The sequence below is a fragment of the Mycothermus thermophilus genome, assembly GCF_041956435.1.
Source record: "Mycothermus thermophilus strain CBS 625.91 unplaced genomic scaffold VTJ04scaffold_7, whole genome shotgun sequence".
Classification (NCBI taxonomy): Eukaryota; Fungi; Ascomycota; class Sordariomycetes; order Sordariales; family Chaetomiaceae; genus Mycothermus; species Mycothermus thermophilus.
The window spans coordinates 1,164,817-1,188,475 of NW_027191433.1; the positions used below are offsets into that span (position 1 = coordinate 1,164,817).

The 23,659-nt window shown below is 57.6% G+C and overlaps 8 protein-coding genes across 8 annotated transcripts; 4 read left to right on the forward strand and 4 right to left on the reverse strand.

The window, feature by feature from the left end:
* Positions 1-586: 586 nt before the first annotated feature.
* On the forward strand, positions 587-5,195 carry VTJ04DRAFT_9971 (uncharacterized protein; the record flags this gene model as incomplete). Its single annotated transcript, XM_069368576.1, has 3 exons — positions 587-645; positions 736-3,754; positions 3,810-5,195. The coding sequence occupies 3 exons, from the start codon at positions 587-589 to the stop codon at positions 5,193-5,195; spliced, it is 4,464 nt and encodes a 1,487-aa protein (XP_069214706.1).
* A 163-nt stretch (positions 5,196-5,358) lies between these two features.
* Positions 5,359-5,762, reverse strand: VTJ04DRAFT_9972 (uncharacterized protein; the record flags this gene model as incomplete). The annotated part of the gene is made up of 2 exons (XM_069368577.1): positions 5,359-5,429; positions 5,525-5,762. The coding sequence occupies 2 exons, from the start codon at positions 5,760-5,762 to the stop codon at positions 5,359-5,361; spliced, it is 309 nt and encodes a 102-aa protein (XP_069214707.1).
* A 3,420-nt stretch (positions 5,763-9,182) lies between these two features.
* VTJ04DRAFT_9973 (uncharacterized protein) lies at positions 9,183-9,630 on the forward strand (the record flags this gene model as incomplete). Its single annotated transcript, XM_069368578.1, has 2 exons — positions 9,183-9,231; positions 9,410-9,630. The coding sequence occupies 2 exons, from the start codon at positions 9,183-9,185 to the stop codon at positions 9,628-9,630; spliced, it is 270 nt and encodes an 89-aa protein (XP_069214708.1).
* A 2,072-nt stretch (positions 9,631-11,702) lies between these two features.
* VTJ04DRAFT_9974 (uncharacterized protein) lies at positions 11,703-11,984 on the forward strand (the record flags this gene model as incomplete). The annotated part of the gene is made up of 1 exon (XM_069368579.1): positions 11,703-11,984. The coding sequence occupies one exon, from the start codon at positions 11,703-11,705 to the stop codon at positions 11,982-11,984; it is 282 nt and encodes a 93-aa protein (XP_069214709.1).
* A 2,215-nt stretch (positions 11,985-14,199) lies between these two features.
* VTJ04DRAFT_9975 (uncharacterized protein) lies at positions 14,200-14,593 on the reverse strand (the record flags this gene model as incomplete). The annotated part of the gene is made up of 3 exons (XM_069368580.1): positions 14,200-14,308; positions 14,391-14,485; positions 14,555-14,593. 3 exons carry the CDS (start codon positions 14,591-14,593, stop codon positions 14,200-14,202), a joined length of 243 nt encoding a protein of 80 aa, XP_069214710.1.
* Positions 14,594-16,499: 1,906 nt separating this feature from the next.
* On the forward strand, positions 16,500-19,124 carry VTJ04DRAFT_9976 (uncharacterized protein; the record flags this gene model as incomplete). The annotated part of the gene is made up of 5 exons (XM_069368581.1): positions 16,500-16,664; positions 16,902-17,399; positions 17,457-17,578; positions 17,628-18,177; positions 18,231-19,124. 5 exons carry the CDS (start codon positions 16,500-16,502, stop codon positions 19,122-19,124), a joined length of 2,229 nt encoding a protein of 742 aa, XP_069214711.1.
* Positions 19,125-20,560: 1,436 nt separating this feature from the next.
* VTJ04DRAFT_9977 (uncharacterized protein) lies at positions 20,561-21,082 on the reverse strand (the record flags this gene model as incomplete). Its single annotated transcript, XM_069368582.1, has 1 exon — positions 20,561-21,082. The coding sequence occupies one exon, from the start codon at positions 21,080-21,082 to the stop codon at positions 20,561-20,563; it is 522 nt and encodes a 173-aa protein (XP_069214712.1).
* Positions 21,083-21,268: 186 nt separating this feature from the next.
* Positions 21,269-23,392, reverse strand: VTJ04DRAFT_9978 (uncharacterized protein; the record flags this gene model as incomplete). The annotated part of the gene is made up of 1 exon (XM_069368583.1): positions 21,269-23,392. The coding sequence occupies one exon, from the start codon at positions 23,390-23,392 to the stop codon at positions 21,269-21,271; it is 2,124 nt and encodes a 707-aa protein (XP_069214713.1).
* Between the last annotated feature and the right edge of the window lie 267 nt (positions 23,393-23,659).

Sequence of the window (23,659 nt, forward strand, 5' to 3'; positions counted from 1 at the left end):
ATGCAATGTAACATACCGTACCATACACACCTCCCTCCAGCTGCAGCCCCGTTGAGACACGGCACTGGACTGCACCCGGCTCCGGCCTGAGAGAATCCTCCTTCTCTGCATCTCCAGTTCACCTCCCCACGCACAGCACCGTCATTCCAGGCTGTTGGCGACTCCGACAGTGCAGATCGAGAGTCCCTCTCCGGACACTGCACGTCACCGTCGGCACGGCTCTGCAGAACCCGCCGACGCGCCATTTCGTTCCAGGTTGCCCGTCGAGTCGAGTCCCGCACGGCAAGCCAAATCCATCCCCTGTCGCTTTCTCTCTCACCAAAGACTTGGTCTCCAAAACAACATCTCCCTCACACTTTTTGCTCCTCGACCCATTGCCCATCGCGCCACCGGAATGAGCTAGCTGTTGCCCGCTTCTCAGCTCCCCGACGGACTGAGCTCCTGCACGTCGACGCCGCTCGACTGCTCGCCTGCTCCGACTCCAGCCCCCCCCGTGAAACTTGAGCCCACCTCGTCGCCCCGACCACGCGACACCCGCCCGTCTTCTCACCGCCCTACATCGCGCTTTTGACTCGAGTCGTCCCCTATGAACAGAGAGCGCCCCGTTCCCGCTGGCCCCCGTCGGGAAAACCAGTCTCCCCCCAGGTTTGTAAAGCCAAAACCATTGGCGGGCCCGCGTTTTGGTCCTTGCATGAATGTCAATAATTCTTAGACTCCGCTGACCTTTTTACCCAGGAGGTCGCGCACATCCAGTCCCACCAAACCCGTCCCCATCGCTCCCTCGAGATCCGCCACGCTCGACGCTCCCATGCTGAGCGCATCCTCCTCTAACAACCACTCGCTCTTCTCGTTCGGCGCCCGAAATGGCCCCCCCGACGACGTGACCGACTCGACCGCCTCGCTCGAGTTTCTCCCCTCGGTCAGCTTCGACGACCTGCAGAGCAGCCTCGAGTCGGCATCGGCCGAGTTTCGCCTGGCCCAGTTAGAGTCACAAAACCACGCCGTGGAACGTGCCGACATGACGCGGAACCCCGCCTCCGGCCACGCCCCCGTGCAACCGGCCGTCACCCGCTCGCGCACCGGGTCCATTCTGCGCCGCCCCAGCACCTCGAGCCGGCAGTCGAGCGTTTCGTCCATCACTCCGAGCAACTCGACCATCCTAAACCCGCCTACGGCCTCGACCACCGCGCGTGCGCGTCGCCAGACCCAGTATCCGCCCGTCTCCAGCGTCACCACGGCCCGGCCGCCCCGCAAGTCCCTGGGCGACGTTGCGCTGAGCGGCGAGTCGGAGCCAAGGAAGCGTCGTCCTAGTGTGGCGTCCCTGACTGACAGGAGCTCGGCCGTCGAGCCCGTCACCCGGACTTCGGTCGACGGCGGCTCTCGAGGCGTCACCGACTACCTCCGCATCCGCAGCTCGTCGCGGTCTTCCAAGGCCAAGTCGGTCCAGCCGACGCCGAGGGGCAGCCAGTCGTCCATGCTGGCTCCGGACGCCAACGGCGTGTCCCTCCCGCCCGACCAAGCCGCCACCGCGTCGACAGCCCTGCCCCGCTCGCCGAGGGCCTCCAAGGTCACGGCCGCGGCCGCGGCCGCGTCGAAGCGCCTGTCCGTCATGCCCGGGGCTCCGCAGCTCCCGCACGTCACGGGTCTCGGCGCGAGGACCATCAGCCCGACCGACACGAGACGGCTGAAGCGGCTGTCCATGCACCACACGCAGGCCACGGCCGCGGCACCCCTGCTGCCGAACCCGCCGCCCGAGGTCCGCTCCGCCTCGCGTTCGCCGTCCATGCTCCCCCGCAAGGTCCCGACCCCGTCGTCGTCGCGCACCACACCGGATCTCAACAACAGGAAATCCTATAGCTCGGGCCTGTCGGTCGCCTCCAACGGCAGCTTCAACAGCGCCGTGCGCACGTCGACCGCGACCGTCACGCACAGGAACTCGCAGTCGCGGCTGCCGGCCCCCAAGGCGCTGGCCCTCCACACCGTGGCCGTCGGCGACGAGGCCGAAGAGGTGCCGCCCGTGCCCGCGATCCCCAAGGCGTACGAATCGCCCAAGGACGCGCACGTCGCCGACGCCCTGCTGGACAAGCGGAAATCGAACGTCGCCGGTAACGATGCCAGCAGCATACGCAGCGGCGCGTCGGGCGGCAGCACCGAGGGCCCCGCCAAGCTGCGCCGCAAGCCCAGCCATCGCAAGTCGATCCACTCGTCGAAGCCCGACCTGGATGCGAAGCCGCTCGAAACGGCCCCCTCCAAGAAGCTGCTGCAGCCACTGAGGCTGCCGCCGATCAAGCTGGGCCCGCTGAGCACGCCGACCGCCGCCAAGATCGCCGCCCTTCAGGAACAAAACCAGTCCGACCGGAACCTTTCGCCGCCGCCGACGTCGAGGCATCTCCTCAAGACCCCGACGACGCCCATGACCGCGTCCAAGACCAGCTTCTTCCGGACCAAGCCCGAGGAGCGCACTGACGTGCAGCATCTCCGGAGCAGCAGCTCGGTCCACCGGTTCCGCCGCGAGACGCCGCCGCCGCCTCCGCCCGAGCCCGCCAGCTCGTCCGACTCGTTCACGGGCTCCAAGGACACGCCAGTCCCGCGGACCGCGCCGTCGCCGTTCCTGAGCCAGTCGCTGCCCAAGGGCGGCCATTTCGAGGCGGTGGCGCTGAAACGGTCCAAGACGGGCGGCGACTACAACGCGGCGTTCGACGCGGCAGAGTCCACGATGCCTCCTCCGGCGAAACCGTCGGGTCCCCGCGCTCAAAAACCTCCCCTCCCGAAAGCGCCGAAATCCCCGCCTCCACAGTCGAGCCCCGAGGAGCCGCCCACGCCGTCTTCGATGAGCTCGCTCCGGAGAAAGCTCAGCCTGTCGTGGAAGCGCGGCGCTGCCAAGAGCAGCAGCGGCGGTGCCTCGCTGGGCGAGGACAAACCGGTCAAGCACGACTCGATGCCACCGCCGCGGCTCCCCGCCTCGGCCGCCGTGCACGCCGTGCCGCAGACCAAGAACGCCAGCCCCTCGCCGTCGGTCAAGTCGAGCGGAGGCTACCTGGAGTCGAGGCGGCGCAAGAGCTCGGCCTCGAGCCTCAACAGCACCGTCAACCAGGAGTCGCGCGCGCGGGCCGACGGAGCGGGTCACGCCAAGCGGGAGTCGTCCTTGAACACGGTCAACGAGCGGACATCGACGACGCAAAACTCGTCAGTCATGCAGCGCATCCTCAAACCGCGGCACTCGACCACGACGCTCCGGAACCCCGACGTCTGGTCACTCGAGCTCGACAAGGACGATCTGATCGCCGAGGAGGAGATGAAGAAGCTCGGGCTGCGCCGCAAGGACACGGAGCTGGCCGCACGGACGCTGGACGCCCTCCGCAAACGCGCGACGCCCAAGGAGCGCGTCAGCCCGCAGGAGGCCATCCGGATTGCGGTTCTCAACATCTACGAGCGCGGCGAGATTGTCGACTACAAGGACGTGTATTTCTGCGGCACCCAGAACGCCCAGAAGGTCGTGGGCGATCCCGAGTCGAACCTGCCGAATTTTGGGTACGACGACGAGCGCGGCGACTACACCATCGTGCCGGGCGACCACCTGGCGTATCGGTACGAGATTATCGACCTGCTCGGCAAGGGCAGCTTCGGGCAGGTCGTGCGGTGCATCGACCACAAGACGGGCGTGTTGGTCGCCGTCAAAATCATCCGGAACAAGAAGCGGTTTCACCAGCAGGCGTTGGTCGAGGTGAATATCTTGCAGAAGCTGAGGGAATGGGTGAGTACTTCCGAGGAGAGAGAGGAAACATATGAACGTAGCTGACGGCCAGCAGGACCCCCACAACAAACACAGCATGGTCAACTTCACGCACAGCTTCTATTTCCGCGGCCACCTGTGCATCTCTACCGAGCTTCTCGACATGAACCTCTACGAGTTCATCAAGGCCAACGCGTTCCGGGGTTTCTCGCTCCGGCTGATCCGCCGGTTCACCAAGCAGATGCTCAGCTCGCTGAACCTGCTCAAGCAGCACAAGGTGATCCACTGCGATCTCAAGCCCGAAAACATTCTGCTCCGACATCCGCTGCACACCGAGATCAAGGTGATCGATTTTGGCTCCAGCTGCTTCGAGCACGAAAAGGTCTACACGTACATCCAGTCCCGCTTCTACCGGTCGCCCGAGGTCATTCTGGGCATGAACTACGGCCTGCCCATCGACATGTGGTCGCTCGGCTGCATCCTGGCCGAGCTGTACACGGGCGTGCCCATCTTCCCCGGCGAGAACGAGCAGGAGCAGCTGGCGTGCATCATGGAAGTGTTTGGTCCTCCGGAAAAGCACCTCATCGAAAAGTCGACGCGCAAGAAGCTGTTCTTCGACAGCATGGGCAAGCCCCGCCTGACCGTCTCGTCCAAGGGCCGCCGACGCAGGCCGTCCTCCAAGACGCTGCAGCAGGTGCTCAAGTGCGACGACGAGGCCTTTTTGGATTTCGTCGCCCGCTGCCTGCGCTGGGATCCCGACCGGAGAATGAAGCCCGAGGAGGCCATCCGCCACGAGTTCATCACGGGCCAGAAGTCCTCCATGCCCATGCCGCGCTACCCGCCCTCGGCGAGCAACCGCGAACAATCGCCAAACAAACGCGTCCACAGCCTCGGCAACCCGCGGCCCCTTCCCGAGCCTCCAGCCCCGGCCGCCCTGAAATCCACCACCACCGCTCCCGCGGCCACCACGACGACCACGGCGTCCCTGCGAAGCCGCGATCCCACCGCTCCGACGTACGCCTCGCACCACCACCACTCGTCGTCCAAATCCATCACGTCCAACTCGTCCACGGGCACGGGCACCGCCCGCCGCGTGTCGGGCATGACCGCGACAACGCTGGCGAGCAACGGCCTGGCCACCTCGGGGCCGGGCGGCGGCGTCGGCGGCGTCAACAGGCGGGTCAGCGCCGGCACGAACGCTGCGGGGGGCTTGTCGCACATCCCGACGGGGAGCAACGGGAGTATCTCTACTAAAGACGGAGCCGTCGGGGGGTTGATCACCAGCGCGAGCAACTCGAACTTGCCGAGGTCGTCGACCATCAGGACGGTGAGCAGCAGCGGCGGGTTGGCCGCGGCGGTTAGCAAGCAGCAGGGGCAGCAGCAGGGGAGTGGAGGGAATGAGTTGGCGGCGGCCGGGGCGAGCGCGGCCATGTTGGCTGGGTCGGGGAGGACCCGGGGTTGATTGAGGGGTGAAGTTCAAGTGGTGAGTTTTTGGTTTGTTTGAAGAGGTTTGGTGTGAATGAGGGTTGTAAGCGAGCATGATGAAGGGTTCAAGGGGAGTAGTTGGCTGGTTGGAGCTGTTCTTGCGGTATATAGACCCTGTTTTTTTCTTCTTTTTTACATACCTATGTGTGGGGGGGATTGGTTGGTTGTTTAGGGTTCTTCGGTTCTATTAGCCCTGGTTTTACCTCCCAACCTAAGGTCATTGGGGTTTTTTACTTTTCCTTAGATGGGCTTTTTTTTGAGACAAAACAGCAAAAGAATGATGGAATGAGGAGGGGGAATGACTACCTAGGGGTGTGGAAAAGTGGGAAAGAGGGAGCGAGTGAAAAGGGAGGAGTGAAGGAAGGAAGGAGGGGTATGAGTTATGATGAAAGGCCTTGTTTTCTTTTTTTAGTTGTTTCTCTCTTTTGTCTTTTTCTTGTGTTATTTCTGTCTGGTTTTTTGTCGCCGCCGCTGCTGCTGCTACTGCTGCTAAGTAATATAGAATAGGTGGGAGGATGAGGCATGGTATGGCATGGCATGGCATGGCATGGAAGAGTTATGCATGAGGAGGCGAATGGGATGGAATGGGGGTAGTGGAATAGGTATAGGTAGGTGGAACTGGGACAAAAAAATTAAGCTACGTAAGCCCTTGAGTTTTTGCTACCTGATATACGATGTCCCGAGTAACTACTGCTATTGTTGCTGTGTGATATGTTTGTAAATAGGGTACGTACAGACCTAGCCTGGGTCAGGTAGGGAACCTGGACAAGAGCTTAGGTCATAATGAAGTGAGGTGACAATGATGGTATAGAATTGCCTAGGGGTTTTCGGCGCTTTACGACTAGCTCGATAATGTGGGATTATTTGTCTACGCATGAAGATTTTTTTTATTTATTTTTTTCCGCCCTATCTGCCCCTCGAGGGAAAGTTAGGACAGACGGACAAACGGAACAAAGCAAGGCAAACAAACAAGGCAGCAAAAGCGCAGCCCTCTAGTTTATGACCAAGGTCCGAGGATGGACATCTTCGCAAACGTTGTCTGACCTAGGGCGCGCCCTCTCCCTTACCTTGTCAAGAAGATGTTTCTGAGAGGGCGTCTAGAAACGGTCTTTCTCAACTGTCAGGTTAAACCAGGCATCTCTCAATCTTGGACGGAGGTCTGACCAAAAATGGCGGCGGTGGTAAACGACACCCAGCGAGAGGTCGCAGACGCGACACTGGGGAGGATCCGAGTCATCGAAGTTATCCCACTCTCTCCATCACCACCCCCTTGACTCCCTGTTAATGTTGCCACCTTATCTATGCCACTGGCTCACAAGTTGTCCATTCGTGACAAGACAGCCGGGTTTTTACGCCCCGTACTTCCATACATAGGGCCTGCCTCTAGACCTGCGGGGCGGCATCACTCAGACCCCAAATTACTCTCGTCTCCCAAGCCACGATCAGGCGTCTGTGAGAGGAAGAGGCGAAGAGATTCGCCCCCGAAGTCGGAACCTGATTTGTGTGTTGCGTCTTCCATCATCTTCGTCCCGTCCCGCTTGGTAAGAGGTTATTTTTGAGTCTAACTGAGGCACATGCCAGCTGGTGGAGTGGGGGATGGAGGCAAGGGGTACCGATATCTCCACTCGGAAGACCGGCGTGGTTGGAGAGCGTTTAGGTGCCGGTGAGGTGGACACGGCGGAGAGTTGGATACCACCGGGTTCTGTCTTTGTCAAGTCCTGAGTTGCGTATCGCCCTGTTCTACTCCGGGTTGGCCTAACGATTGAGTCAGCGTTCATGTGAGCTCCGGCCAGATCGGGACGAGTTCCGTGGGAGCCCGCCTACCTGTGACGTCAACAGACGGAAGGGGCAGCAACGGAGGTTGGTCAGTAGCTTATTTTGGCGATGTAGCGGCACAGCAGTTCGTTCAACGCACCTGATACATCGATGGGGTCCAACTTGTCGACCCCGGGGTGTTCGGTCCGTGCCCGAATACAGAGAGCAGTCAGACCGGGAGACAGGTGACGGCATGCCGGTAATTGCCGATATGGTCGATACCACCCCGTGGTTTCAGGCGGCAAAGCAAGCCTTACTCTTCAGCTTGTCCAACCCGAAACACACACGGCGCCTGTGGCTGTTGTAGCTAGACTGTCACCGAACTAAAGTTGGGCGTTGTGATGGCGAAGCCTGCCTGACAATCGAGGCATACGAATGTTGTGCCCTTGAGATGTAACCACCAAGCTTGTTTTTCCTCCTCGAACACATCGTATCGGAGGGATCTCAAACGGAAACGGCTCGATCATCCTGCAGAGTGTTCGCGGGGGATGGGGAGTAGACTCACCGAACAACCCAATCAGCCGGGCAGAATTGCAATGGGAGATTGACTCTTTCGCAGGTACAATTGCAGCATGTGTCCGAGGCGCCGACCTCGTGTAACACAAGACGGACCCGCGAGGCGATAGCTGAGCGACCAAAAGGGGGTGCTCCTTCGACATCAATTAGTATGTCTGCGGTGACATCGGGGGCTTGGGGATATGAACAGTGGTCACCTGTTCAGCGTTCGGTCTGGCGAAATGGAGCTGGATTCCGTACCCTCTACGATGCCACCTAGATCATCGGGCGTCCAACTTCCTCCACCCCCTCAATGAGAATAGTCCATTCAAGAGGCGGGAACCTGCGAGAAGGTTGTAGAACGATCCAAGAATATGTTGTCAAGTCCGAAGAGATGCATAGGAGCATGACTAACACAGCAGTCAATTGAGAAGAGGTGATCTGGTGACCGACGATCCAAAAACTGCGAGGCTGAGCGTGCAGGTCTCAGGTAGTCAAGGCGGATGAAAAATCACAACCCGGAACCTGAACCCTGACTGTCAGTTCGAGGGGTTGCTCGGGCGGACGTTTTCTCTCTCGTTGAGATTTGGATGACTGGCTGCCTGGTTAGCCAGGCGCGATCACCTGGCGATTCTGGCCAAAGGTGCCTGCCTGGACAGAGCGGTCCTTCCTGGAGTAGACGTTGTTCTTTCTCAAGCACAGGAAGTTGGACACACGTAAAGGCAATGATCGAGATCGGTGGCAGGCACGACCTGGTAGGTATCTCGGACTGCTGCCTGAGGCTGTCAGTTGCTCGAGGCTGTACCTGCCTGCATTCCAGTCACGCCGTGTGAGTCTATGGCAGTCACTGCCGACCAAGGGCATCTTCCATGTTCCATTTTCTTCTTCTGTGTCCCTGACATCGTTGGCATTGGATCTCAACCCCTCCACCATCGACGATTCTCCGAAGTATCCATCATCCTCTGTACGTACACGCAGTCGGCTTCAATTCCTTCCGCACAGGCTAACATGTTCGTTCGTTCGATCCCTGGGTGCACAGAGTCATCGGCCAGATCAGGCATCGCGAGGCTGTGCTCCGACCTGACTCCACAGGCCCAACAGCATCCGCCAGCCTACTTTGTACGGCAGTCCAATTGGCGTGTCTAGGCGATTGGCTCGCTCCCGAGACATTCTGCAGGTCCCTGACCTCCCCACACATCGGTGGCCGTCCTGGATGACAGACCGACTTGATTGGGGGAAAACGGGTTAAGGTTGTTTACGGAAAGGTACCGCTAAATTCTGACACCCCTCTCGCAGACGAGGCATGCGAGGCAGAGCGCAAGGCTCAACTCCATGCAGGTCAGTCAAGTCCTGGAATCGACGTCACGATACGCAGTCGGACCAGGACTGAGAAATCGAAAACTTGGAAAAACCACTTTGACTGACGCGCTATCGCATGGAATACCGGTATGAGGTGTCCCTGGTTCGCCTGACCGCAGGCGGTTTGCGGGCTGTCGTCTGACCTCTCCCGCTCCGCAACCGCCGGCTCGGTGCCGGGCCCGGCCGCGTAATTACCGGGCCGGAAATTACCCGAATGTTACGTTACCTGCCGCCGATCGGCCAGATCGCAGCCGGGTTCCAAGCGGACGGTCAAGGAGGGCAGCCACTGGCGATCATGGCAGGTTTGCTGCAGCCGTCGTGTGAGGCCGCTGGGATTGGACGTGGTACGTCAAGGATTGAAACATTCGCAATCAGCAACCCCAACAGAATGAACATATGCCTCCGGTTGGGGATTCTGCATGAGGATGCAAGGTGCTGCACATCTCCGCGGTTTGCAACTCCCACGTGTGCGTTTCCACGGCCCTTGGCCCGGCTCTTGCTACTAACGTCCGGACCGGCCAGGGACGCTCTTCCGGACCCGGACGACATCCAATCGTGGCCTCCGATGCGATTCCCGGACGATGCAAGGCTCAAGCGGTATCCGGATGAGATGCCCGGCGTTAAGCCCAGTCGTCAGCAGAGGCCGCCTTCTCATGCTCTGCTCATGTGTGCGGCGACTTGCCGATCTAGCCAACCACGCCGATCCAATCAACAGCATGGATGGCGCCAATTCCGGATTCTGATGGTTTCGCGTCTGTTTCGTTTGCTGTCGACGATCTTGAAACAAACACATGTTTCCAGGCTGGCCGGATCGTGGGCCATCTCGGTTTGCATTCCGATGGCCCAACTCGTCGGCCAGGTCTCTGTTTGAGTGGCCATTCCGCACTACGTGCTAACCTTTGCGTTTTGAGCAGACATCAACCAAGAGGAAGGCTCGCAGGCCGAGTTAGGTCACAGACCACCAGAGGCAGCCTTGAAATGTCTGGCGGGCGTACTCGGACCAACTTCTCAGTCAGGACGCGCAATACCTAGGAGAAAGAAACCCTCCAGCATCCAAATCGGCGACTTTCACGAGCAATACCGGAACCACGTTTGACCCTCCACCTGGCTGCGTGGTGTCACGGCAATTCCGTTTCCACAACGCCTGGGTGCCTGCAGCAGTATCTGTGGATGAATTGATCCGACACACGAGCCCCAATCCCAACATCGCTCCCACCGTTGCGGTCTGCTGTTGTAGCACGTAGCCCCCGCCGTTGCAATCGCCTGCGGACTGCACGCCCTCCATCAACGACGGCGCCGCCTGCAGAAGTCTCGGTAAGTATGAGCGGCCACCGCCGTCTCAAGCATGCATCATAGATGTCAGCATTGCTTGTTTTCCCAGAAAGCTGCGTACACCTTTGAAGCACATGATTCGGTCGAGTTTGACCACTGCGACCTTGTTCTGACAGTTAGTCACGCCGTGGCAGACAGGGTTGTCGCACTGCGTTGTCCTTCGGCCAAGACGCCGGGATCTGGTCTGAGAATGCTCAATCTTCGGAGTTAATCGTCAGCACCTTTGGTTTGTCGGAGAGAATGTGTCTGGAAGGTTTCCAGGTTTGGTTTGAAATGGATTTGCCCAGCCGCCTGTTCTAGGACCGGCTCCGTGTATGGCAGAACCGCAGGCGCCCCTGTCGGCTCCCGCCGAACCGTGCAGTTTGCGCCCGCGCCTAGGTTTTTCTCCCACTAACGTTCCAGCGGTCAATGGATCTTGGAGACGGATCAATTCACCCCGTGCGCGCCTGCGAAGTCCAAGGACGTCAACGATGAACCTAAAAGTCTAGGACGCGTAGGACCGACTGCCTTGGACGCGCATACACCCACTGCAAAAGATCTGCAATGCCTGCAGATGAATTCGGTGTTGAGTTACAGGTGGTTGCATCCCAAGCGGCGGCGGGCGACCCACCAATTTGGACCTCACCCCTCCTCACACGCCCCCTTAGGTTCTCCGTCACCCCCCCACGCCGCCTCTCGCTGCGCCTTGTAAGTTCGGGTGGTGAGAATCACCAAACCCAAGACCGGCCAGCGTACCTGACTGAAATGGTTCATGACGAGCGCCACATCGGGCCCTGCGCCTTGGACCGCACACCGTCTCGCATTAGCCCGCATGCCGTTCGAACCTTGTCGCTCTCATGGTTCAAGCTTAGCTCTTCGGGTACTCCACCACCTGCAGTGAGCAGTACCCGGCGCTGGTGCGCGCTGTTGCCTTTAGTCTCTTGATGACGCCGCGAGGCCTTGCCGGGCGCCCCCCGGTTTTTAGGGCTATAAGGCTGCCATGATGCCTCGGGGTTGACTGAACGGAGGATGAGTCGAACATCACAGCCATCTTTTCCTCCGTTGAGCGGGTCTTAGTGCCTGATTACTCATTTTTCGTCTTGTCGTTCGGGTTTACGTTCGCTTCACCTTGTTTTGCTTCGTTCTGGACGCCTCTGCGTTACTCTGCCCCATTCTAGGTTGCTTCTAGGACGGTGCTGCCTGTGCCCGTTTACACGTCTCCATTTGTTCTCCTGGTCGTTCGTTTCTATATCAAGGCCTGACTCGGTCGTCTTTCTGCACGTCTTCCTTGCTCGTCAGGTAGACATTCACATCTTCGGTTCACATCTTCACTTCAAATTCCAACTTTGGCTGCGTCTGATATTCGATCTCTCACACAACCACCGCTCGCTTGATCACATCTACATCCAAGACAACAACACATCATACCCTGGTACCCGGCAGCCACCCCGCGCCCTAGACACGCCACAAAAACAACCACCCCGGTCTAGAGTTCATCATCACCATGTGCTTCCAACTGGTCGAGCTGTACGCGGCATGCCGCTGCCTCTACTACCAACACGCCGTCGATCGTTGCGTGGCCTACGGCAGCCCAGGCCACTGCATTGAGAGGAGAACAATCCTGGTGGGCTACGCCTGCAGCCGGCACTCCTCGACCTACGGGGTGAGCTCGGAAGGCGGGAGTAGCTACTACCAAGCAGAGTACCCGGACTCGGGATACCACTCGGGGAGGTCGCACCGGAGCGGCGGGAGCAGCAGCAGCGGCTCTAGCAGATACCGCCGGTGAGGCTGGGAGGGGCCACTTCTGTCGAAGACTGCCCCGGAGGACTTGGGCGGGGTATCTCGAATGAGGCCGCCCGGCCTGGGGATGTTTGGGGGAAGATTGGCCGGTTTGGCGTGCCCGCTTGTTGGGTATGACCGATTGATGAGTGATGACAATCTCGACGATGACGACGACAACAAGACGAAACGGCCTGGGATACGACACGACATGACGCGCAACGCACACGACCACACGTTACGTCTCATGCTTCTCTTGGTTACGTCAAACGCTCTCTTTTTGGGTCCTGTCGTTCTGGATGGATAGACAGGGTTTGGGCATGGGTTTGGGACGCATTGGGGATATGGGCATTGTACACTGTTGAGTTCTGCTTCTTTTTGTTTTGGTCCAGGTTTTGCTTGTTATACCCTCCATGTTTTTACATTCTCTCTGCTTCACTTCGTTGTTCCCGGGTCACGGGCTGGACAGTTTTGCATATGGGTTGAGATACCAGGCGTTTATCAGAGACTACACAGATCCAGGCGACTGGAATGGTCTAGCAGACTTGAACTGTCATGTTTCCTTGCTTGTTTGTTTAGAGGCTAGGCTGGTGGGTTGGGGTGTTTTATTGGTATCTGTCACGGAGATTTCATTTCGACTCGCATTTTTCTGCCATCTTGCATTTCATTTGCTCTGTTTGTGCGACGACACCAAGTGGCAGGTGTCCACATTGGTCTGTTTTCTAAATTTTAATTCCTGCTCTGGGAGTAGCGCAACAATATTGATAGATCCACTTTGGTTCAGCCATCGGAGGAGGAGAGGTTAGTTTCAAACGCCGCGGGGCGAAACAAAGCATCTTTTTCGTTTTGAGCTTTAGGGTCAGGTAGTATGGATGGGAACCCAGGCTCTGTGAGCCGCGCTGGGAGAAATGGAGATAGGGGTGGTTGAGCATGAGAATGGTGGTGTACGGTTGTAACTAGACAAGCGGCGTTTGTTGGTAGCTAATTGATGTTGTTGGACCACAATCACCACTCCGTCCGCCCCAGCATGTTGACTGACGTACAGTACCAAACCTAGGGAGTGTGAGGACGGGCGTTGACGTTTTCCCAGTTTCAACCCCAAATGTCGGGTCATGTGTCTAGTTGCCTGGGGTTGACTCGACGTCGCAGGCCAGGCAGCCTCGTCCCCGTTGCATGCCGATGACGCATTGGGTCAGAATGGGCGAATCCCGTTGCCCAGATCGATCGTATGGCTAGATCGAGAAACTCCTTGATGTCTCGTTTCTTTGCAGTTTGCCCTCGGGACCTATTTTGTTGATGCTCGCTTCATTTGGACGCACCTACGAACCCATGTTGTTGTGCCCCGCAACCTACGCGGGGTTACACAAAGCAATAAGGTTGGGGCCTTGTTTTGTCTCCATTGTGACTCGTCGGTGTTACGAGACATTGAACGGCGGCAGGGAACTGTTCCCCGAGAAGTTTCATTCTCGAGGTTCAAGGGGCTAGAAGTGTAACGGTAGGACAGATAGTCACAGCCCACGGGGCAGACACAGCTCAGGCAGACCACCTGAGAAGAACAAGCCGGAAATGGAAGGGAGAAAGAAAAGAATAGCAACCTGAAATCAAAGTCCAGACATTTTTGGTAATTTTTCTTGGGCGTTCTTCGTCGTATCGTCGCAGCTGCGCGTTGCTCGATTGGACCGGGTGTCATCGGCAATGTCCAAAATAGGTCATTTTCTGTGTGGCTTGGCCTCTTGTATGTTGCTCAAGATGGTGGCGGGGCAGTTCACGAGGGGATTGTAACCTTTTCTCCAGAACTCGAGTTGCAAGTTTCATTCCTGGCGATAACGGGCTAGAACCTCGTCTTGGGGCTGCTACAGCACAGCGGCGGGTCAAAGTTTCAAAGCTCCATCCACAGCCCGGGGAACCGTTCACGGAGGGTTTAGTGATGCGGCGAGTGCTGAGCTGAAAGATCTCACCGCTTCTGGTTTATTTCTCTTTTCAGAGCGCGGGATTGGATAGTGCACACATGAGCGACACGAACGCTGCGATGAGAAATGCCCACAGCAAAAGGAAAGTCCGTCGTTGCCCATCACGGCATGGAAAACCCAGTGGTCGCTTGCATCTGGCATCAGTCCAGGGCAGCTCTGTGTTGCTGAGTGGTAGAATACCCAGGCGATGGAGCAAGGTTGCAAACTCCGTCCATGCCCCTCACTCACCTCTTCAGCCGCTGGCTCCTCCTCCTAGCTGAAGAACCAGTGCCCCGGCGCCAGCAGCAATCGCGGAACTTGTGTCGCGCGCGCGGGTCCCCCGGCGTCGGCGGCGCGGCCATGATCCGCGGTGGTCAGCACTCTAAACTCTGACGGGTCCAGCGGGCATGCTTCCAACCCACGTCCGTTCTCGAGATGAAAGGCATGGGGTGCCGGTAACTAACAGAAGACTTGTTGTCGGTGGGAGAGTTTCTGCGGCACGGTGGACATCCGAGCGGGACCGGCGCTTGTCGGCGTCTATTGTCCAATCGTGGGCAGGCTGAGTCGGGGTTTTCAGCTCGTGTCCTGTATGGACAGTTCTGAATGCTGATTTTCCACTGCTGCGTACGCTGTGCAAGCAGATGTCTGTATGGTTGAAAATGTCCATGTGGTGGTGTAGCGGCACTGCTAGAGCCCCACAGGTTCGTTAGCGGGAAACTCTACGCGGTAGTTTGTCTATAAATAACTAGCGCGAGGCTCACAAACTTTGTTTTGTCAGCCGGGACTACCCTGGCGTCCCAAGACACCAAGACACTAGGAACATGACCCGGTGCGTTGGGAAGGCTTGGATTCCTGTTCTCTGTGATCTACAATAGCCGATTATCTTCACCCTGCCGTGGGTTGAAGTGAACTGAAGAATACACGACGTTAGAAACATGTACGGCAATCGTTTCTCATTGACTGTCTTCTGGCAAGGCATACAGCAATGGGGAAATGTGAAATAGATTCCGTGTGTTGACAACCCCATCCTGGTTTTGTTGACTTGAAAGTTACTGTATCATGGGTGAAATGCGACCTATCACATCTACACATCAGATACTGTCCCATGAGATGTCGATAATCTCCGAGTTGATCTGCCTTGCCCAACTGCACTGTAACAGTCGCCACTGCGACCTGCCGAGCTGCAGCGGCATGATGTCTTGCATGCCGGAACAAAGTTTGGGACAACAACACGGGAGTGTTTGCTTTCCGCTTTCTTCGCGGCGGTTCTCCCGGCCTGCCCTGGGCTGAAAACGTGTTGCTGCTCATCCAAGAGTTCAAACGCAGCAGTGAGTGTGAGGCACAGACTGACTGTTGGGTTCTTCCATTTTAAGCATCAACGCCGACGGCACAGGTTTGTATGTACTTCAACACTCTGGGCTACGCCATCCGACAGCTCGTGCAACTCTCGGTAATCGGTGATATGGCTTGTGTGACGCCGAGTTCTATTCTTAAAACCGGGGTTGTAGGGTGGTGGTGGACAGAATGTCATAGATTGATACGTTTGTTGTATCAGTCTGTCTCGTCTCTGGGTTGCCTGTCACCTAGGTATTATCTCTCATCTAACATGCTGTCCTGCCTCATGTGCCCTCATCGATCAGACTTGTTGACTGAGAAGAATCACTTGAGTCTATGTTCTTTCTCATGCCCTAGCCATTTTATTAGCTCTAATGCTCAAAGGCTTCATCTTCCGGAGCTACTCTATAAATTTCATGCAGGATATCCTAAGGAAATAAAATAAAAATAACACCCTAAACTGCACCACCGGAAAACGCACTTATAATTATGTAATCAAAAGGTTCAACATGGTCCGTGCATCAACGGTAATGACCGGGGATGACATCATTAGCTCAAAACGCGTCGCGACGCGTCTCACAACTCATCTCATCTGAACCTCAAGGCGGGATAACTTAATCTTTGTTCTCATTCCATTCTTTTTTATTCTCTCGAGATTCTCTTGTTTACAGTCATTACTCTTCGTCTTGTCAGCCTCGTTCACATGACAACGTGCCACAGCGCGAGCTCACGAACTGAGGACAGCAGGTCAAAGATTCTCACTCTCGCTCATCTTCTTACAACCAAGCTCCCCTTTTACGGCTAGAACTCTCTGCCGTCCGGGAGGTGACTGTTTGTGCCAGAGTAAGTTTCAAGCCTCCTTTTTCTCGCTTCCATTCAATTCCCTACAGCTCGTTTTATCTGAATTTTCACGACCAGGCCTTTTCTCTTTCATTCATCTTCCCATAGCGAAACGTCTACTTTTCATACAAATTTTCACAACCAAAGTACTCCCTTTTCCCTCAACTTCCCAGGACCAAAGCTCCGCCTTTCATCTTATCTCGGCTCGCTCAAACCCGCGTGTTGGCTTACACGCGTTACAATACAGAGCGGTAAGATTGACCCGCTTTTCGGCGCAGGTCTGGCCAAACGCTGGTCATTGCAAAAGGTGGGTCCTCTGCCTTACTGTATCATACAGCTTGGCGGGGCTGGGCTCTTTCATCCCCAACCCAACCTTCAACCTCACAACAATCAACACCATGATTCGGACAACGCCTCCCAAGCCTCCCAAGCCCGTTCCCGAAGGATCGCCGGCAATTGATTCCGACAGCGAGATCCATCCGGAAATGGAGGATCTCATCACAGAGGGCCGAGAGCTCACCAAGGAACGCAAGTTCCCTGAAGCCCTCCGCCTCTTGATCAAGGTTGGTGATCTTACAGCCCCCAGGTCGCGGAAATTTTGTTTTCGAGTCGCGGATTGGATCATTTCAAGTCGCGGAGTCACCGCGGGGTCGCGGACTCGATCACCAGGCCGCGGAGTTACCGCCACTTCCGCACTTGATGGTTTGAATCGCGGATTTGACCGATTCACAGGATTGACCAGATCGCGGAGGACCGACTCGCGACTTCACCATCACAGAATTGAGCTGACATTCAAACAGGCTGTCAACATGTGCCCGTGTCACCCCGCTGGCAATCCCCCGCCTCGTCACAAGAAAGACAAGTCGTGCCACATCTCTCACTTCATCCAGGCCCTGGACAAGCCCGACCCCGAGATCCTGTTCGACACCGCCAAAGCTCCCTGCCCCTGCGGCTACGTCTGGCCCTCGTGCGCCCGTCAGCAACATGCCCTCGCCCTGGATGCCCTGGCTCAATGTCTCGAACAGGCCGACCAGCTGGTATCGGCCTTTTCTACCGCCTTGTCCATCATCAACCTGGACCCCACGTCGGCCATCGGCTACTGCCGCGTCGCCACCATGATCCATGCCTTGCTCAAGAATATGGCAGACGAGATGCCACCTCCGGCTCGGTCCTTGGCTACTGCTATCGCTGGTTCTGGTCCGCCCACTATGAAACTGCGTGGTATTTTGAGGTCATTCCTCGACCGATCACTCAACATCACCACGCAGCGCTGTCGTGGACCCAAGGGAAAATATGACGTGAGTTGCAGACGTCCCTTTTCTCAGTGCCGGTATGCTAACTACCGACGTGTGCAGATCATCCTCCAGAAGATGGCCTATCTTAAGAAGGTCAACATCCACAAACGGGACCCTGTTCGGATGCTCCCTCCGGAGCTTTTGCACATGGTATTTGCCGTGCTTCCCATGTCCGATCGGCTGTAAGAACCCCGGGTTCCTGCTGTTGTATCATCTGCTAACTCGCAACAGCCGATGCCTGCGTGTCAACAAACAGTGGAACCACGCCATCATGAATGACTCGATGCTCTGGACCGAGGTGACGCTCGCCCGTCCAGGCAACCCGAAGGGGTCCCTGGGCGCCTTCTTCCAGCGCCACCAACGCGAAATCAGGGCCCTTGCGATTGACGACATCTCCCACTTTGGGGTGACGCTCAACAGGCTCTGCAAGGTGCTTCATGCCCTGCCGAGCTTGCAGCGCCTTCGCCTGAACTGGAAGAACTGCAGGCCCAACCAGATCGATACTTCTGACATCCTCCTCAGACCCCCGGCGCTCCGGCCGAGCCTTACTCATCTCTCCTTCACGGGCTTCGGAGCCGATGGCGAAAACGTGTTCCAACACCTCCTGGAGCTGAGCAGTGAAACGCTCGAGGCTCTCGAGGTCGTGGACTGCAAGTTCGTTTTGTCGGACATGGTGGGTGGCGTTTTGCGAGGGGTTTCGCTACCCAGGCTCAAAAAGCTGCATCTTGCCCCTCGCGAGACGCAGACAGGCACTTTTCCCACGCGGCAGTACTTCACCATAGTAAGCAAGATCGAACTCCATCCGTATTCTGTGATAATGACTAACAAGGCAAGGGCCCGGTGGTTGAAGCAACGCCGGTTCTAGAAGAGTTTTCCCTGGACAGTGTGACCCTTGTGCCCTGGGTGCCTCCGGAAAACAAGCACCTTTGGCCGTCGCTCAAGAGCTTCGCTCTTGGCCCGTGGGTCTTGGCTGGTCTTCGTCCCGAGGGCGGCACGGTGACGCATTTCCCTCTCAGGGCCAGTAAACTGCGCTCCCTCCAACTTTTTACTTACTCGGACATAGTAGTCGACAGCGTCCTGAGGGAAGCTGTATGGGACCGGTTGCCTGTGCCTCCCGACGGAGAGAACACATCCCAGGACGCACTCCATGCTCAGCACCCCTTGGCCGACCTGGAGGTGTTTCGCGTGGCTGTGGCCTTTACTCCGCGAGACCTCCGCGACATTTTGGGTGCATCCGCTGCCTTGGGCAATCTGAAGGTCGTGGAGCTGCTCGGCACGCATGCATCGCTGCATGGTAGGAGAAGACGGCCACCCCGTTTCCTAGGCGATGTCGAGGTGAACGGAAACGACCACCTTCTCGACCCGGCCACCGAACTCGACTTCCTCGGGGACAGCATCACCACCATCGCCCTGCGCGCCTTCAACTTTTACCACGACCCCTTCGACCGCTCCGGCACGACGAGCAAGTTCAACGGCCAGCCCTTTGTCGACTGGATCCATCGCTTCCCGAACCTGCATACCGTGGCGGTCCACCCGGGCCAATACAACGGGGTCGACCTGTTCATATTCCAACTCATCGCGCATCCGCGGGTCAAGGTGCTTTACCAGGGCTTTCTCACCGGCGTCAAGTGGGACGAGGCCAAAAAGTTGGCCGCCAAGAATGGCGTGGAGCTGGTTCACGCGCGAGTGCTGCCGCGGCCGCGGCCGGAGTGGGATAAGGCGCCGTGAGGGGAGGGATGCAGGCGAAAGGCCGCTCATTGGGGGAGCAGGAAGCCAGTGGATGAGGATATGAAGTGATAATTTCACGACACTGATACCCCATGTATAGATGTTTTGTATTTCGAGAACACGGAGTTTCTGGGGTTTCGTTGGGTTCGGGAGTTGCTTGGAACAATCCAAGGCAGAAAGGGTTTACGGCAGGCGGGTATTCAAGGATAGGACAGGTTAACAGGGACTAAGCCTGCAAGGTTCTGGTCTTTCTGAATCCTTTGGCATGCATGAGTATGAAGACTGGAATCCGTCTCGTGCTTGGGATTCCAGGTTGTTTAATAATGAATGTAGACCACCCCTGAAGTGGACTTAATATTATCCTCTTGTCCATCCGGCAGCCCGTGTAAGCCAATGTGTTGAGCTTGGCCTCCCAGCTCAGACCATCGACATAGGTCATAATGTACTTTCCCCCAGCCATCTCTAGCCCCTGTTGCCCTCCTCTTTTGTTTGTTGTTGTCTTTTCTGTATGGGAGGTCCTATTTGTCCAAGCAAAGGAGCTCCGGCTCCCGAGTCTCGTTTTCCGCTTTCAGCATGAGATATGTACGCCACCACCGTCTGGGCAATCGAGCTTGAGATCAATGCTCATCAAACATACTCCATGTCCCTTATTGACCGCGAATGCCAATTTCAGCAGCCCTTCACCGAAAGCTCTTCATTAACACCAACAGATTGTGCGGTTGTCATCCCTTAACCCTATACCGAACCTCAACCCTAACCGCCTATTACTAGACTGTTCTCTCTTGCCAACCGAACACCCTGTTTGTCCAAGCAGGAAACCCCAGATCGGTATTCTTGTTGCCGGTCCAAAGCATGAGAGGGGTTTGTCATGAACCTATTTGGGGTCTTGCTCGAGAAAGCAATCCTCCTTGATGTTACCACGATACCAGCAACGTCCAGTACCTCAAGGTATAAAGCGACAAGATATTCACAGAGTTGAATCACAAGCGGTCTTTGTAAGAAAACAAACACATCCATTGCGCAATAGCTATCGACCTAAGCAGGGAATAATACCCAACCTGAACAAAGGGTAACCTAACCTAAGCGGGAGCCAAGTAACCTGACTGCGTATGCCTGAGAAGAACAACATGGAGAAGGGAAAAAAAAGACAGGTAAGCAAGAAGCGGATTAAGGGCAGAACGGCGGATAAGAATGAACAGCCACCACAGCCTGTCCCAGACAGACAAGACGAAGAGAATAAAGGAAGCCAATAAGATAAACATGAACCAGCTAACATAAGAATATTCCTTCTTCCTTCGCCCCCCTGAACCAATAAGTATTCCGATCCTCCTCCAACTGAGTAAAATAAGGGATACTTGCTTCCACACGAGTGTGTTGTTTCCATCCTGCTCTTCTCACCAGCACCAACAATCCCTCAACTCTCTACCCTCTCCAACTCAAGCCCTCGCACCCGCCGTCCTCCTCCCATGACCGGCCCGCATGCTCCCAACAGCAGGCGAAGCAGAAGCCGAAACCCCTGGAGCAGTGTTGCGGCTCCCGCTATTTCCGCCACCAGAAACACCAGCCTCCCCGCTCTCGTGACTGCTTAACTCTTTCACCTTGCTCCTCAACTCCTGCTTCACCTCCTCCTCCCTCCTCGCCTTCTCAGCCCTCGCCGCCGCGGCAGCCGCTCCAACCGCCGCTTTGGCCTTCTCCGCCACCAGCTTCCACCTGGCGAGGTCCTTGCCTCCCGCGAGAGGAGTTGTCGTGGCTGCCGGGATCACGGCCGGGGTCGCAATAGCAGGCACCGTCACCGTCCCGTACTGGTGCTGGCACATGGGTAGGGACAGCGTCAGGGGGAACGATTGGGCCAGTTGGATGGGTTGTGTGACGGCCTGGGATAATTGCTGCGGGTGAAGTTGGATTTGGGGGGCCGCGGTCTGGGCAAGGGGCGGCAGCAGTGGCGCGGACAGAGGCATGATGCAGACGGGTTGCTGCTGAGGTGGTTGCTGGAGGACCTGCACTGGGGGTTGCGGGCGATGGTGGTGTTGTGGCTGCACATTCTGGGGGGTTTGCGCCGGCTGCTGAGAAGCAAGCTGGGGAGCCCGTTGCTGGGAAGCTGACTGCTGCTGCTGCTGCTGCTGCGTGGCTTGCTGACGACGCACCTAGTTCGCCTGGGCCAGGACAGCAGCATTGGGAGCCGGCTGGGACTGGTACGCCGAGGTTGGATTGCCGGCGTTTGCAGTGCTTATGGTGGTGTTGGTGTTGTTGGAAGTCCGACCGGCCGACCCCTGGGTCTGTCCCTGTTGACCCATCTTCTGTTGCAACGCCTGCTGCTGGCACTGACGCAGGACGCGGTTCGCCTGACGCATCTTGCAGCTGATGTGGTACCCGGGCTCGTTGGCTTTGCGCCATTCCAGGTAGGCCTCGTACAACTGCTGCTTGACCGGATCGTGGTCGCGGGGTTTGGTGGTGACGGGGAAATACGGACGAGGCGGCTTGCCAATCACTGGAACCGTGACGATCCCGGAGGCCGCAGGAACCACATTCACGGGTAACGGCGTAGGTGCTCCGGGAGAAACCGTCGAGGGCACCGTGATCAAGGTCGTTGCAGGCACCGCGGCAGGCGTCGCGGCGGGCACTTGAGTAATGGCACTTGTGCTGATGGGAACGGGCTGAGAAAGCACCGGAGCCGGCTGGACGAGTCCAGGGCTGACTCCCGCCGTTTGAGGACTCGGACCGTATCCGTTGAGCGGGTACACCGGAGCACCAGCGGCACCCAGAGTGGTGACTGGCAGAGACGCATTGGTGCCTCCAGGATTTGCAGTCATCGCAGCCGGGCCGACAGGAAGCGTGGCTGCTGGGGCGGCGGACGAAGCAGGATACACAGCAGGCCCTGCGGTGCGAACACCAAAGTTTGGAACCTGGTACACTTGACCGCCAACACCCAAGACGGGCGCCTGTGTGGGCGGGCCTGCCGGCTGTCGCATGGGCTGAATGCCTGAATACGCAAGGCCGGTGTCCGTCAATGCCGTGGTGGTTGGTACCGCAGCCCTGTTATCGACGCCCTGACCTCCTTGACTCGTGGCGTCCGGGAAAATGTTTGTCAACGGCTGTCGAGCCATCACCTTCCTCGGGGCGAGCCATGGCATGGTGTTGTTATCTTCCGTTTGGCTTGACGACTTGAACTCGGCAGTAGCGGGATTCAAGCCCCTGCGCCGATGGCCCTGCCCGCTCCCTTCGGCCGACGGCTGCTGGATCGCTCGCTGGTGAGACACATACCCCGAGTCATTCGAACCCGAGTTCGACGACCTGTGCATGCGACTGAGCTGCTCGGCGAGGTATTGGTTGGCGGCCGTCTTGGCCTGGTCGCTCGGTTCGCGATGTAGCTGTTGTTTCGGAGCGTTCCTAACCTCGAAGGCAACAATGGCAGGGTCTTTGAGCTCTGGAGATGTCTTGGTGTTGGGGCCCACGGGACCAGAAGCCAGCCCTTGAGATGCGCTGCTGGATCGGTTGACATGGAGACGGCTCAACAGCCGACGGAACCGTTCCTCCTCGTCATCGGCTCTGCGCGCATGGGCGTTGTCGACACCGGCCGACGAGGCTTGAGGCGATCCATCCGTGGTGGCTCGATTCGAGACAACCGAGTCGTCGTCGGTCGAGCTGGACGAGGCGGTTCCTGGACGCTCAACCTGTCCCATCATATCATGAAGTCGGGCCACCACATCGCCGTTGCTGCCCGGCGCTACGAGCCTGAAATGAAACCGACCCGAAAGTCGATGAAGCTCGCAGGTGGCTGCGCTGCCCGAGCGGCTCTCAGGAGAAACAACTTCGACGTCGAAGCAATAGCAATGGGGCAGGGGAACAACTTCCCCGTTAACGAGAGTCGTGAGGTTTCCGACCTTGCGGAGCGCGACCTGGAGTACCTCCGCCACGTCGAGATCGGAGCCGTCGGTGGACGAGGGCACGTGGCAACCAGGAGCCGAGAGCACATTCTCCCAGGCAACCTGGCTTCCCCGAGGATAGCGGACTTGGGGTTCGGCGAAGGTGTTGGTCTTGTCCGAGCTGCGTCGAGGTGTGTCGCTGCCGTCCGAGCCCCGAAGGCCCTGGGTGTGGAATGAGGCACCCGAGTTGGGGATCGGAGAGGTCAAAGCTGCCCGTCTGCGCCACGAGGCATCAGACGCGGTGGCGACGCGATGGCTGCGAATGCTGGCGCTGCGAGCGTTGGCCATGCCTCGGAGAGTTGAGGGCTTCTTGCCGCGGCGGACCGTGCTGGTCTTGGTTGCCATGGTGACTGCGTCAGGGACGTCGAGAAACTGATGGGTGTCGCAGTTGGTCGTCCGAGCAGAGAGCCGTGGCGTTTGCTTGTTGATGGCTGGCCGGAAACAAATCCGCTCTGATGTTCTTTCGAACGCCGACTAGAACTAGATGTCCTTAAGCTGCGAATGTCAATATAGACCGAGTACCCAAAAACCTGGAGCAGGCTGTGTGACTGCGCGTCCGCTTGTGGGAGTGATCTATGTTGACGCGGAGTGGTTTACGGAATGGATGATGAT